Source organism: Papio anubis, chromosome 1 (assembly GCF_008728515.1).
Source record: "Papio anubis isolate 15944 chromosome 1, Panubis1.0, whole genome shotgun sequence".
Classification (NCBI taxonomy): Eukaryota; Metazoa; Chordata; class Mammalia; order Primates; family Cercopithecidae; genus Papio; species Papio anubis.
This window is the reverse complement of record NC_044976.1, coordinates 147,513,507-147,528,346: the sequence shown is the minus strand read 5'-3', so window position 1 is coordinate 147,528,346 and position 14,840 is coordinate 147,513,507. Positions and strand designations below refer to the sequence as shown.

The window sequence follows — 14,840 nt, the reverse complement described above, 5'->3', positions numbered from 1 at the left end:
AGGTCAGTAGCCCTCCTGCTTGACAGCACTCTGCTTTCCTCCCAGAGCTTTCCTTATGTTTGATTCCCTTCCTTTTGAGGACATTTATATCAATAAATGTTACCATTATGTAATATTTACAGTAAAATTAATTTTAAATCAACTACATTAATAAATAGATTGTATTTTATAAATAATAGTTATATTAATAAATGTTCATATTTAACTTCCCAGGAATTCATTGTAGTTGCTAAACACCAAAGCACCACCTGCAGTTCAGAAAACAACAGCTTGCAGGCCCATTAGGGACAGAGTTCATGTCTTGGAGTTTTCTTGGAGTTCCTGGAGTCAGAGTGGGCATTTGTCTATAGTTGATAATGATCCATCTCTCCCCAGCTGGTAGGTCCCCTTATCCCCACAGATATCCCGAGGGTCATCTCTGTCTTTTCCTCTTTGCTCTGCAGCTGAGGAGGGAGCTGATTAGTCTGCAGGGAGCCAGACCCACCTGTTCCCACCTCTTCGCCTCATCACCATGCTCTCATTTTAGGCTTTGGCTAAAAACAGATTCTCTTCTCCCTTGTGCATATCTTGTCATTTCTTTTCCTCCCTGCTCTTAGTTATATTTGGCGCGGCGTTATTTAACTCTGCAGAACATCTTGGCCCAGAACTTGAGCTAAGGGGCTGTACCACAGACTGCATTAAATCATTAAGTGACAGTATGTGCTTCCTTCTTGGGGGATCAGGGTGGAGGGAAGGGGGTAGGGAGACATCTTCATTCCTTCAGCAACTATATTGAGTGCCTAGTAAATGCCAGGCACTGTTGTCAGTTCTGGGGTTACAGCTATGAACAAAATAAAGTTTCTTTATTTTCCTGGGAGAGACAGATACTAAACCAAACAACTAATCAATTTGTAATATGCTCAGGTGGTGAGAAGTACTAAGAAGCTGCAGAAAACAAGGAAAGGGAGAATGATGGGGAAGTGCTGTTTCTGACAGGGTGATGGTGGCAGGTATCTTGAGAAGGTGACATTCCAGCAGCGGCTGGAGAGGAGGAGGGAGGGAGCCACATAGATATCCAGGGGAGGAGAGTGCTAGCCACAAAACAGAGCAAGTGCAAAGGGCCTTGAGGCAGGTGCATGGCTCCAGGCACGGCCAGGACACTGCTGTGGCCAAGTGCAGTGAGGCAGGCGAGAGTGCGGTGGGAGATGACGGGCTGGGGATGGTGCAGGGGCACTCCCATCACGTAGGCCTCCTAGGTTACCTTTAGCACTTGGCCTTTTGCCTGGATGAGAAAAGCCATTAGGTTTTGAGCTGAGGACTGGCCTGATCTGAGTTTTGTCAACAGGATCCCTCAGGCTGCTCTCTGGAACCTAGTCCATGGGAGCAAGGACAGAAGCGGGCATCCAGTTAGAAGGCAGTGGCAGGACATTAGTCATGAGAGACGGTGGGGCTGCAGCCGGATAGAAAGGTTGGGGCACTAAGATGGGATCAGATTCTGGGCAGAGACAGAGGATTTGCCAGAACTGACTGAATGTGGAGTGTGAGTGAGAGAGCAGCGCCAAGGATAACTCTAGCTTTCTGGCCTGAGCATGTATTTTATCTTTGAGACAGAATCTCACACTGTTGCCCAGGCTGGAGTGCAGTGGTGCAATCTCGGCTCACTGCGACCTCCGCCTCCTGGGTTCAAGCGATACTCCTGCCTCAGCCTCCCGAGTAGCTGGGACTACAGGCACATGCCACCATGCTCGACTAATTCTTTTATTTTTAGTAGAGATGGGGTTTTACCACGTTGGCCAGGCCAGTCACAAACTCGTGACCTCAGGTGATCCACCCACATCAGCCTCCCTGCCCTGAGCATTTATGGCCATTTTCTGAGCTAGGGAAGGTCAAGGACAGAGAGGACAGTACCCCGTCGTGAAAGAGACAGTTTGTAAGGGCTCCCATCAGTATACAACATGCTCTGACATTTCCCACCTAAAAAAAAAAAAAAAAAAAAAATCCCCCGCAACTTCCCACTACTCTAAGCTGTGTCTCCTTTCATTCTCTCTTGAATTTGCTCCCAGTCGTTTCTTACCCCATCATCCCACCAAAACTGGTTTTTATGAAAACCAAGAAGCTTCCATGATTCCAAGTCACATTCTCCGTCATCTCACACTAAGCCTATCTCCAGCACTGGCATCATCATTTACTCCCTAGTCCTCAAAGTACTTTCCTCCCTTGGCCTCCAAAACACCATGGTGTCCTTCTCTCAGTGCCTTCCCCATCTCAAGTGATGACGCCTCCACCCTTCCAGCAGCAAGTGTCCTTCATCCCCCTACCTGGGGCAGGAAAACTTCAGGGCATATGATAGAAAGAATACTACTGTTAGGCCAGGCATGGTGGCTCAAGCCTGTAATCCCTGCACTTTGGGAGGCCAAAGCGGACGGATCATGGGGTCAAGAGATCAAGACTATCCTGGCCAACATGGTGAAACCCCATCTCTACTAAACATACAAAAATTAGCTGGGCATGGTGGCAGGCACCTGTAATCCCAGCTACTCAGGAGGCTGAGGCAGGAGAATCGCTTGAACACAGGAGGCAGAGGTTGCAGTGTGCCAGGATCCTGCCACTGTGCTCCAGCCTGGCGATAGAGCGAGACTCCATCTAAAAGAAAGAAAGAAAGAGAGAAAGAAAGAAAACTACTGTTTTATCCAGTGCATCTTTGGGAAGTCCTAAATATTCCTAAATTTCTTCCAGTGTTGCCCTTCATGGAACCCTCATTTGTGCTTTTTAAAAAGTCACCTGTAAAAGGGACTCATTGCCGTGTAAGTCAACTCTTCATTATTTGCCCTGACGTGAGAACAAAACCAGAGCGGAACTGTGAGGCAACAGAGCCAAATCAATGGCTGATACTCAAATCACTCCCTCTGCAATTTGACAGCTTGAACAGATGATGGAAAAATGTATGTGTTGTTTGGAATAATGAGGAGCTGCAGAAAGCCATGAGGTGCTTGAAAAAAACACAAAGTAGATCTTCTCCCAACAACCTTGACCAGGCCTGAGTCGAGGTCATACAATCCTGTCTATCTTAAAGGATGTTTTTATCTCTAGCTTTTGTGAGCATCCTCGTGTTTTCCAAAAGGAAACATATTTTACTTGACCTTAACTAGGGGGACTCATTGCATCCTCTTCTCTCACACTTTATTCCGGTGTATGTGCTGTTCTTTAATAATGTTTTTTTCAATCTTTCCAGAAAGAAGATTGGCCCATGCACAAGCTGGAATGTTCTCCCATGGTTGTTTTTGGGGAAAACTGGAATCCCTCGGAGACTGTAAGACTAACAGCAAGGATTCTGGCCAAACAGGTGAGGAAATGGGACAGTGTTCAAGTGCATTTTATTTTTTTTTTAAAGGTCAGAAAGATGAGTAACTGACCTTTGGTAACCATCTCTCGTTAAACATCCTTAGACTCCATTTCCTATCTTATCCATATGGACAAGGGTGGGGAAAATACTCCAGGCATAATCTGGTTCGTTGTGTGCCCTGTGCTCACCCCAGACCAGGAGCATAGCCACAGCTCTGAAATTCTGAGCTGTTTTCATGATAGGTTTACATAGAAATATATGACATGAAAAGCCTGACCCCAAATAATTAGAGCTTCCTAGGGAAGCAGATTGGTCTGAGCAGCTTTGAGATCTTCCCCTGTCCATTCTGACATAAAGAGTGTACTCTGTTCCCCTGTCCTGTGCAATATTCTGCTGTTTCTTGGCTCCTTTCTTGCCTGTGCATAGGCAGGCAAATAATTGGATGGAGCAGCCTCGTGGCTGTGCAAAGAAGAGAAAGAGTGGAAAAGTAGAAATAGAGGCTAGGGAGAGGGGAAGAGAGTTAAAAAAAAAGAGTGAAGAAGGAGGAAAGAAAGAGGCGCCCTTGATGGAAACAGATGATAGTCATCAATGGCTTTCTCCAGAGGTGGTGCCAACTCTGACTATTCAGAGTCAGAATAGTCAGACTATCGGCCTGGTGGGCAGGCCTATGCAAACTTACTCTCAAAGACTAAGGAAGCTGAGAGACAGAAGAAAGAAGCTGACAAATCCAGTTTATTAGAAACACTTACTAGGACTTATGAACTGAAGCCATGTCTATGTCTTGGGCGGCAGCAAGACAAGATGGTGGATCCCTGCACCATTACCCGCCAGACCCAGGGCTTATATACCATGGGGAAGAAATGTGTACAGCAGTTACAAGGAAAGGTAGGGATGCTGTGCGAATCTGCCTGAGAGCAAGATTTGTGCTCAAGATTGTTTTGACCTAAGGCAGGATTTAAGGTAACTGTAGATAAAGTAGAAATCTTAGAAGCATTCCCAGAGCAGGAGTTAACCAGAAGTCAACGTGGTGCATCAACATCCAGGATGAAATTGCTTTAGCCACCACACTGACTGTTCTCCCCCGATCTGGTTCGTTCTTGCTGATTGCATGACAATTAGACACCCAATCTTGGAAGGGCCAAACTAAAAAGAGGACAGGAAAATGCCATAGGACTTGTCCTTGTGATCCAATGAAATAGGCAGTGTGGGGCTTAGAAGGCCTAAATCCAGGCTGTGGAGGTCTTGCTCCTCTGTGTTGTCAGAGAAGTTGGCGGCAGGGCCTCTGGATTATAAATCTTTTAAAGCTGAAATTTCAGCTGGGCAGGCATAGTGGCTCATACCTGTAATCTTAGCACTTTGGGAGGCTAAGGCAGCAGGATTGTTTGAATCCAGGAGTTGGAGACCAGCCTTGGCAACAAAGTGAGACCCATTCTCTATAATAAATTTTAAAAATTAAAAAAATTTCCCAGGTGTGGTGGTATACACCTGTGGTCCCAGCTATTCTGGAGGCTGAGGCAGGAGAATTGCTTGAACCCGGAACTTCAAGGCTGCAGTGAGCTGTGATTGTGCCACCGTACTCCAGCCTGAGCAACAAAGTAAATGAGACCCTGTCTTTAAAAATGAAAAAAAAAACAAAACTGAAATTTCATCTACCTCTTCCATATACCTACCAGCCCTCCTCTACCCTTAAAATTTTTCTATTTTTTAATCTAAGCCAAATGTGATGGAAAGGATTAGCATGTATCTGTCCCCAGACCAGGTTAGGATCCTGGGCTGTGTAAACAGAAGTAGAACATTTCCAAACTCTGAGGTCATCTTTCCACTATGTTCAGCTTAGGTCAGGTGCTTGCTGAAATGCTGCCTCGCCAGCTGAGAGTATCCAAAGCCATTCATGGGTTGCCTGTAAAGTGAGACCAAAGCATCAGAATTCTTTCCCTGCAGGAGGTTAACTTTCGGATCCTTAATAACAGTTATCTTTAAATTTATGCAGAGTATTTGGGCTGAATGAGTCAGAGGGAATAGGATGACTGGGTGAGGCATCAGAGCTAGTAAGTCATCAGATGGGATCTCTGCGCATCTTGGGAGGATTGGGTGGCCAAGCCGGTGTTTTATTATTTTCTTCCCCTGAATTATTGATGATATGTATAGTGATATTTTAAGAATTCAGAAGAGGCTGGTAGACTTTCCTGAATGAAAAGCTTTCCCAAGAGAGATGACTTATAAATCTTACGAAAATGCATTCCGTGAATGGAAGATTTGTGCTCTAAAAAAGAACTATTGAGATATTTCGGCACCAGGAGGGTAGTCTGAATGCAAAGATGAGTTTATACAAGCTTCATTCAACTTTTATTATAATTACTACTACTACTAATAGTGTATTAAATGAAAGTTACCTGCCCATCTTTTCATCTCTATAGGACTTGATGATTAAAAAAACAGACCATTTGTATTCTAGTAACTTGCAAAGGATTAGGGGAGACAGGCTACCAAACTACCAAGGGGAGGCTTAACATGTTAACTAGGGAGGTGAGCGTGCCCTGCTAGACCACCTGTATCCCCAAATTGAATAGCCAGATTACAAAGACACGGCCTTGGGCCAGCTCCTGAGCTCTGCCTTTGAACTCTTGTCAACACCAAGTTTATTCATGTTCTCAAAGCCTAGCGGGTTTACTATTGTTAGCTCCTCTTGGGGTGTCTAGAACAAAGCCAGCAACACGTTTAAAGTGAATCTGGGCTCACAGATACAACCAAAAGTGTTCTTTTTGAAACACAGAATTTGAGATCATTTTAGCCTATGCTTAAAGAAAGTGTAAAATGGATGGGGGGTTTGATTTTGTTCCTTTTTAGAAGGCGAAATAATAAATAGGATGGTTTGTCTGTAGACCCAGTCCTTTTAAGTAAAGACCCTAAAAAGTTGTTGTCCGGCCCTGTTCTTTCCCATAACAGGCATTTCTGAGCCTACTATGTGCATAGTATTATCAGGGTGTTAGGTACGCAGTAGACATTTTAAAAAGCACTTTAGAAGAGTCTTTGGATTTGGTTGTTGGAGAGCCGTAGTGGTGGAGTCCTTGGGTGCCTGTTTTACTTCCTTAAGAATTGTTACTTTTTCTTTTTGTTGATGTAAAAGTGAAAGTGCCGCTTTCTACACTGGTTGTTAAAAAATCTGTATCTGTATGATGTCTTCCCCAATTGCTAGAAAATCCACCCAGAGAGAACACCTTCGGAAAAATTGTTAGCCGTGAAGGAGTTTGAATCACGTAAGTCTTTCTGTGACCAGCCATGCAGTTCTCTCAGCCACAGGTTTCACATGGGTTCGGCAGGATTGAAGCGAGGACGGGCTAGCCTGTGCTCAGAGGAGTAGTGATTTCTTTCATTACTAGTTTTTATTTTGACTTTTGTGCTGTTTTGAAAAGCACTTTTGGCTTTTTCCTTCTGAGTTGACAGGATTGTTAGGAAATAATTAAAGGAGGTAGGAGCTCCCAAGAGGAATTATTGCACCCTGAGTTACCTCCTGCTGGCCCTCTTGGCATGCTGAATATTTTTGGATCTTTGCTGAATTGCAGTCCTGTAAATAGCTGATGTTTTTACTGAAAGCCATGAAATCAGGGGTTGTCCAGTTGTTTGACTGTGGCCCAGATTCCTGGGCCAATTGGGGGGCCCTTGACTAGGCTGAAGCTGTTTATGAGTCATGGCTACTCATCCCTGACCTTGTCACTAACAGTCAGTTGAAATCTCATGTCCTGAGTGACTTCTAGTCATCAGAGGGAGAGGAAGAAGTAATGGCTTGCTTTCTTTCCCTAGGGTTTGTCAGTTAAACCAAGTGATGGGGAAGAATGTTCTCTGGGGGTTCAACATGTTAGTTTTGGGGTTTTTTTTTTTTGCCCTTTCCTTTCTCTATATCATTTACAGCAACAATAGGATGTAGCTAGAAATCCTGTGTTTTCTACCAGGTGAGAATAATGGATTATTTATCCACAGATCTGGATAAGTTAGACAATGAGAAGAAGGATTTGATTCAGAGTGACATTGCTGCTCTCCATCACTTTTACTCCAGGCATCTCGAATTCCCCGACAATGATAGCCTCGTAGTACTCTTTGCACAGGTAAGGATGCCGACAGCAGGTAACACTCAGTCTGGCCTTTCCCTCTCCAAGCCCCTCTCCCCAGCACGCACTCAGTGAAGATGAATGCAAATAGAACGATGACATCTTCCTGACAACGAAGCTCTGAGCCAATTGGACCCTGTGTTGCCATAGCCTTGCTTGGTGACCTTGAGCAGATCAAGGTCCTCTCTGCTGGCCCTCATTGATAGGTGGAGTGTAGGAAATTCGCCTCTGCCTCTGCCTCACAAAGAGTTCATGAAAACAAAGGAGTTGTCAGTGCCCTGGTACTCTGGCATACTTTAAGCTCTTTGCAAAGAAAAGATCATTTGAAGTTCCTACATTAAATTTAACTTTTACTCTCTTGAACCTTCTGTTCTATCTGTAGTGTTTTTTCACTCTAACCAAGGCTGCACTGTTAGAGCGGAGGCAAAGACAGGTGCCCCGACAGGAGGGCCCTTTGTGATGGCCCGAGGAAGGGCAGTCACTGCTGAGAGAAGCCCAAGTGGGTCTAGGTGTGGGAAGTCTTTCCTGACGGTGGCTAAGAAATCTTGTTTTAGAGAAGCCTAGGTTTACCGAAATCAGATCTAAGGAAAACTTAGGTTTCTAAGCAAGAGCAATTTGAAAGTGATTACAGCTTTGGAAACTAGGCCACTGGCAAGGCGAAGACTTGGGCATTGTTAGGAGGAGAGAAGAAAGGGTGCAGTGGCCATGCCTCGGGGAACGTACAACCTTCCTGTTATTGTGAGGGTGGCTCTTCCTGGCCTGACTTACTAGATTGGATTTCTCTCTCCCGTGTGCCTTTGCGATTTCCTCTACAAACTGGGCATCTAGTTGAAAGTGACCTTCCCAGAGAAATACTAGAATTCTGCTCCACGGGAGCAAGAAGCTACATCAATCTCCGGATGTGTAAAAGAGATGAAGTGGACACTTCCATGGTTTTATCTTAGAATAGAATAAGCGTTACCTAATGCACCCTTTGCCCAGTAACTCTATTTGCAGGAATCTGTCCTAAGGATCTAATCAGAAATCATGGACAGAGACGTACATACAAATTGTTCATTGTAGGATTCTTTTAAAAGCCAAAGGCAGAAAAGAAAGAACGAATGAGGGAAGGGAGGGGAGGAAGGGAAGAGGAAAAGGAAAGAGGAAAAGGAAATACTATAAATGGCCAGTAGTGGGGGTTTGGTTACATAAATAATGGCATCTCCATGTGATGGAGGGTTACATAACCTTTATAAGTTATGTTTCACAGACTGTCTAAAGGTGTGAGAAATGCTGATGACATAACATTAAGTATCAAAGCAGTATGAAAAAAGGGTATAATACGAAAACATACATAACTTAAAGATTAAGTGGAAGTTCACAGTTGTCTTCTGAGTTGGGGGAAAATTTAGGCTTTTTACTGGGTGACTTTCTGGATTTTCTACAATGAGCGTGTATAACTTACAAAAAGCATGCTAAGAAGGAGAAAAAGGCAAAAAGCACACACTTTAAAAATTACACACGTAAAGAAAGTGGCCAGGCACCATGGCGTGTATCTGTAGTCCCAGCTATTCAGGAGCCTGAGGTAGGAGGATCGCTTGAGCCCAAGAGTTCAAGGCTGCAGTGAGCTATGATCACACCACTGCACTTCAGCCTGAGCAACAGAGTGAGACCCTGTCTATAAAGAGAAAAAAAAAAAAAAAGGAAGTGAGTCATTCATCACTTCTGCCCACCTCAGCTTCCCAAAACTGAACCACTATTAACAATTTATTGAATTCTTTTATAAACTTTGTGTTTATTTAGATATATTTCAGTTATGTGAGTGTCATAATCAGAAAAATATGCTATTCCTTGTAGGTAAAAAAGTGGCTTCAAGTTTTGAGTATTAAGGTAGAAGGAATAAAAGACCTTTGTAATTTTCATATTATCCTGGGTTTATATTGTACTTTCCTAAGTATCCTGAGACAGTAGATTTGGCTGACAATGGGAAGTGAGGAATCGACTTCTCTTACATTTTCTGAAAAATCGAATACATAATTTTTTTCTGGATTAGATGAAGTGTGGTTATATGAGAAAGCAGAGAGATGAAGTAAACATAAAGTATCTACTTTTCTGGCTATGGAAAAAGATAGCTTTTCCTCTAACGCAGTGATGCATGCTGATAGGATTTCTCAAAGTTGACGCAGTAGTTATAGGACCACATTTTCATAACCAAAAATCAAGTCACTTGATCTCACAAGTAGAAGTATATTTGTGGTGAAAGTGACTGACTCTTTGAAATATGGACTGACTCAGAAAATTCAGGGCATTCGTATACCTTAAAAATGTGTATATACACACACATATACATACACACGTATACACACACGTGACTACAGAGAATTAATTCCTTTACTGACTTTATCAAATAAGTATACATTTTGAGATTATATGTGTTCACACAAATATACACACATATACTTTTTTCATATGTAAATTTGAAAGGGGGCATTTACTATCCCCAAAGAAAACTCCAAAGCAAAAATGCAAAGTGCTGCCGTAGCCACATGCCACTGGTCCCACCTCTCAGCCGGCAGCTACGTGTCTGCTGTTCCAGCCCCTGAGCCCTTTCCACCGTCCGGTCCATGGGAGGCTGTTGTGGGTTACCTCGAGACCTGGCAGCAGCTGGCAGCACAAGGTGACCGCACATCTTTGACAGCATCGAGGTGTGTTCTAATCACTGGGAACATATGTATGATTGGGAAGTGTATTTTTGGTGTGCAGCCGACATCTAGTCTAAATGCTAATTATGAGAATAGCTTTAGCAAGGTTCTTACGCCTGATTTGACTTCAGCAAAAGGACCATGGACCGTGCATTTTTTCTTAACACATAAGTTCACTTTTTTTTCTCTAGGGATATTTCAGAAGGGAGGGAAAGCTGGCAGGAAAATTGCTATGTAAGTAGGCTTAAACACCATCACGAAAGGAAAAGTAATGACTCTTAGGCTCATGGAAGCCTTAGCTTATGAAGAAACACACACAGTCTTCCACAGTAAGAGGAGCAGGGGAGGGAATAAAGGGACTGATGGTCATAAAGTGATTGAGTCTGAAGGAATCTGGAGTCATCGACTGGTCTAAGTGGGCTTGCTGCAGAGGAGGAACTGAAAAAGCAATGAAACAAGAATCTCATCTCCCAAAGTAGTCAGAAGCTGTCCCTAGCTAAGTTTTGAAAACTGTTGCAAACTTGTCTGATTCATTGTTTCATTCTGAAAACATTTGTACCAGACACTGCTGAGGCGTGCTAGTATTCAGTCTGAGATGATACACAGATCCTTTAGAAGCCACTGTAATACAGGATACAGGTCATGCTCTGGTAATTTTGTTGAATGAATGAAAATTTTAATTTACTCTTACCTAGTGTTGGTTGATGGTCATTGGTTAATGGTTGTTTGTCAATGTCTGTATGACAGAATTGGTCAGGGTACTTAGAGTTGGCACAAAAAATAGTATGCTAAGTCTTCTACTGACAAACGCCCAACCCCTCAGGATTTCAAAGACTGTGTATTATTTTACTAACCCACAGTACCCTCCCATTTTGTGCTTTTTATGTTGAATTGTGAGTACTGCAAGTCATACCTATCATTCAGCTCTTATCACTTTGTATGCCAAGGTTTTCAAGCCCCTGTGTTTGGCCCTTTAACGTGAAGCACAATAACCACATTAGCCTTTAGTAGATCTGACCAGTTTTAGAAGGAACATGGTACAGTGTGAAGAAACCAGAGCTGCTGTCAGAATTGAATTCTGACTCCTGTTCTGCCACTTATCATTTACATGTCCTTGAGCAAGTCACTTAATCATTGAACCTTCCTGAGCCTCAATTTTCACATCTGTAAAATGAGTTGCTGTAGTAATGCTATAGTGATACTACAGATTTATGAGATGGTAAATCTGAAGTACCTAGCACAGTGCCTGGCCCAGAGTGAGTGCTCGGAGGATGCTAGTTTTACAAAGCCCATCTGTTGACCTGAATTGTAACAGTTCAGTGTCTCCAAGTGCAGAAGAGAGTGGATTGGAATTGTTCAGTGTGAGTGCCTCACGGACAGAGACTTCATAGCAGCGTGGGACAAGCAGGGGTCTCAGCCTTTGTCACCAAGTAGCTTTATGACTGTAGACAAATCATTGTTCCCCTCTGACTTCAGTTTCGTCCTCTAAAAAGTAGACTCTGGGTTTTCTTCCAGCACTGAAATTTTAGAGACATATGAAGATCACCTACTGAATTGTCTTCTAATAGTCTGGTATTCTTTGACGCCACAAATTTTCAACCTGTTTGTCTTTCTGTGCCCAGTGCCCAGCATATAAGGGCTCCAGGACATATCTGTGGAAAGAATAAGTTTATAGAGCAGTACATAAGTTAGACATGTATAGTCCTCATTTTCAGCCTGCTTGCTCTAAGTTAGGCTTCCAGAATGGTGAAAGTTGCCCTTGGTATTTTTCTATGCAATGTTTCTTTTTTTTTCTTTTTTCTTTTTTTGAGATAGAGTCACACTGCTGTCCAGGCTGGAGTGCAGTGGTGCAATCTCAGCTCACTGCAATCTCCACTTCCCAGGTTCAGGTAATCCTCCTGCCTCAGCCTCCCAAGTAGTTGGAGCAGTTGGGATTACAGGTGCATGCCACTAGGCCCGGCTAATTTTTGCATATTTAGTAGAGACAGGGCTTCATCATGTTGGCCAGACTGGTCTTGGACTCCTGACCTCAGGTGATCTACCCACCTTGGCCTCCCAAAGTGCTGGGATTACAGGCGTGAGCCAGCTGCCCCGCACATTTCTTTTAAAGGATGAGAAGGTGGCCTGTAGTTGATTCGGCTGAGACTTGAAAGGCAAGGTGTCAGTGCCTTTGCTTTAAGCCCTCAATCCCTCTGCCTTCCCTAACAGAGAGAGGGATAGCAATTAGATTAGATGAATAAGGGCTTCATATTGCCGCCTCACCTTATGAGATGAGCATTGGATTGATTCCTTTTTTTTTTTTGAGACAGATTTTTGCTGTTGTTGCCGAGACTGGAGTACAATGATGCAATCTTGGCTCACCGCAACCTCTGCCTCCTGGGTTCAAATATTCTCCTGCCTCAGCCTCCCGAGTAGCTGGGATTACAGGCATGCGCCACCACGTCCGGCTAATTTTGTTTTTTGTTTTTTGTTTTTTGTTTTTTTTTTAGTAGAGATGGGGTTTCTCCATGTTGGTCAGGCTGGTCTCGAACTCCCGACCTCAGGTGATCCGCCTGCCTCAGCCTCCCAAAGTGGTGGGATTACAGGCGTGAGCTACCATGCCCAGCCAGATTGATTCTTTTCTTTAAAGACACAGTGATTCAGTGATAGGCTCACGATCATACAACAGAGCTGTAGCAGAATTGAGATTAGACTCCAGGTATCTTAACTCCCATGCAAGTATGCAAACATCAGTCCTCAGAGTCTTGGGGGTCTTTGGCATGCGTAGGCCACTGTATTCACATGGTAGGTAGGCTACGCTAAGGGATGCATCACAGTTCTGCTTGTTTGTTTATATGCATGGAACCGATAAGTAAATTTTGTTTGAACAATAACATGGGCAAAAGAAAGGTTTTAAAACCACTACACCAAAACATCTTCCTAATTTGTTAAAGGTCAAAATTTAAAAAAATGATCTCTACCCAGAGAGAAGCTCCAGCTCATTTTTTTTCTTTCTCTCTTTTTCTCGCCACAGGTTAACTGTAACGGCTTCACAATTGAAGACGAAGAACTTTCTCATTTGGGATCAGCGATATTTCCTGAGTAGGCTGAGTTTGACCTCATTTCTTTCCTTTTTACTTACTTAACACTAATTTGATTTTTTTTTTTTCATTTTTAAATAACCCACCTAACTGCATGTGGCAGACATGAAACTCCAAGTGAATTAAAACAGCTTTTTAATCTGCCAGGTTTCAAAATATTTCCCCTACACTTAAGGATCCAAAGGTAGTAGTTAAGAGAACAGTTGCTTGTTAAGTCCTGCTAGGCAGAGAGCTGTCATTAAAGAATATTTGATAGTGTGCATAGAAGAAACAGCCCATGCCCTGCTGAGAAATTTGCTTTCTGCCTATCTGTGGTTCTGGAAATCTTTGCATTTCTTATGCTCAAAGTGAAACATTAATTGCCAACCAAGACTTGGCCACAGGCTTGAGTACAGAATATATGAGCTTCTTCTCCATCTGTCCTTTTTGATAAATACCAGGACAGAAACAGCACAATTTGGAGGGAGAATATACTGAAGTAGTGGGCCGGAGAAAAATTTCAAAGAACTGTAGGATTTTCTCTTGACTTGAAGAATACTTGAGTAATTCAACAAAGGCTAGCCAGTTGACAAATGGAGATCGTTGTAGATCTGACTTTAATGGATTGCCAAGAATGATTTTGCCTTTGTCCGTCTCATGGAATGAGTATTTCCAAAATGCTTCAGTCCCTGAAATCAAACCCTTGCTTCACAGGTAGAGCCAAGGAATTCATCATGCATCCCCCCCCGCCTCCAAATTAATCCACATTGTAGATGAGTTCTATCTAGAGGGAGGTTGCTTAACATATGCTGCAGGGGTCTTTGGCAGGAGGTTGCCACATATGTAGGAGACCCTTAACACTCATGCATTTGCCCTGCGTGATGTGCCTGCCCTTAGCTCTGTGCGTCTCTGCCAGACGTTGTACACTGTGTAGGTCAGAAAGAGAAGAATACGTACGGTCTGTGTCTCATGAGCAGCTGTCACAGGCTTACTTGAACCAGAGAGACTAAAAGTTTATTCATGTAATATTTGTCCTTGGGGCCAAAATGGTATCATCTGCAGTTGGAATTCTGGTAGTGAAGAAAGAAGCTTTTTTTTTTTTTAACTTCAGCCCCTGGAAAAAGGCAGGAGAAAAAGAGGGCGTTGGACCCACTGAGGAAGGCGCGTATTGACACCTTTAGAACTGAAATGAACTATGGAATGTCTCTGTTCTCAATATCTTAAAAGACTAAAAGATTAAGAGTGAGGTGCTGCCAGGCGCGGTGGCTCACACCTGTAATCCCAGCACTTGGGGAGGCCGAAGCGGGCAGATCACGAGGTCAGGAGTTGGAGACCAGCCTGACCAACATGGTGAAACCCCGTTTCTACTAAAAATAAAAAATTAGCTGGGCATGGTGGCACACACCTGTAATCCCAGCTACCCAGGAGGTTGAGGCAGCAGAATCACTTGAACCCGGGAGGTGGAGGTTACAGTGAGCTGAGATTGCACCACTACACTCTAGCCTGGACGACAGAGCGAGACTCCATCTCAAAAAAAAAAAAAAAAAAGAGGTGCTTTGAGGGTTCACACCTGTCAGTGGTTGCCAACAGAATTGTGATACCAAGAACACACATTATTTTAGGGTCTTTGCCTTAGTGCATTTCCCGCACCTTCATTAAAAAGATACCTGAG

At 43.5% G+C, this 14,840-nt stretch overlaps 1 protein-coding gene across 5 annotated transcripts in view; it reads left to right on the top strand.

Annotated features, from left to right (window-relative positions):
* SMYD2 (SET and MYND domain containing 2) overlaps nucleotides 1–14,840 on the top strand; it is a 104,053-nt gene that overhangs the window by 30,812 nt on the left and 58,401 nt on the right. For 4 of the 5 annotated variants that reach the window (XR_004178607.1, XM_021927244.2, XM_009187520.4 and 1 more), the window contains 4 exons: nucleotides 3,212–3,322; nucleotides 6,519–6,579; nucleotides 7,301–7,425; nucleotides 13,123–13,190. Coding sequence is in view for 4 of the 5 variants with exons in the window: in XM_021927244.2 (XP_021782936.1) it covers nucleotides 3,212–3,322; nucleotides 6,519–6,579; nucleotides 7,301–7,425; nucleotides 13,123–13,190 (365 nt within the window). In the remaining variant the exon portion in view is untranslated. The remainder of the gene's footprint in view (nucleotides 1–3,211; nucleotides 3,323–6,518; nucleotides 6,580–7,300; nucleotides 7,426–13,122; nucleotides 13,191–14,840) is intronic. The other variant, XM_021927250.2, reaches the window with a different exon arrangement.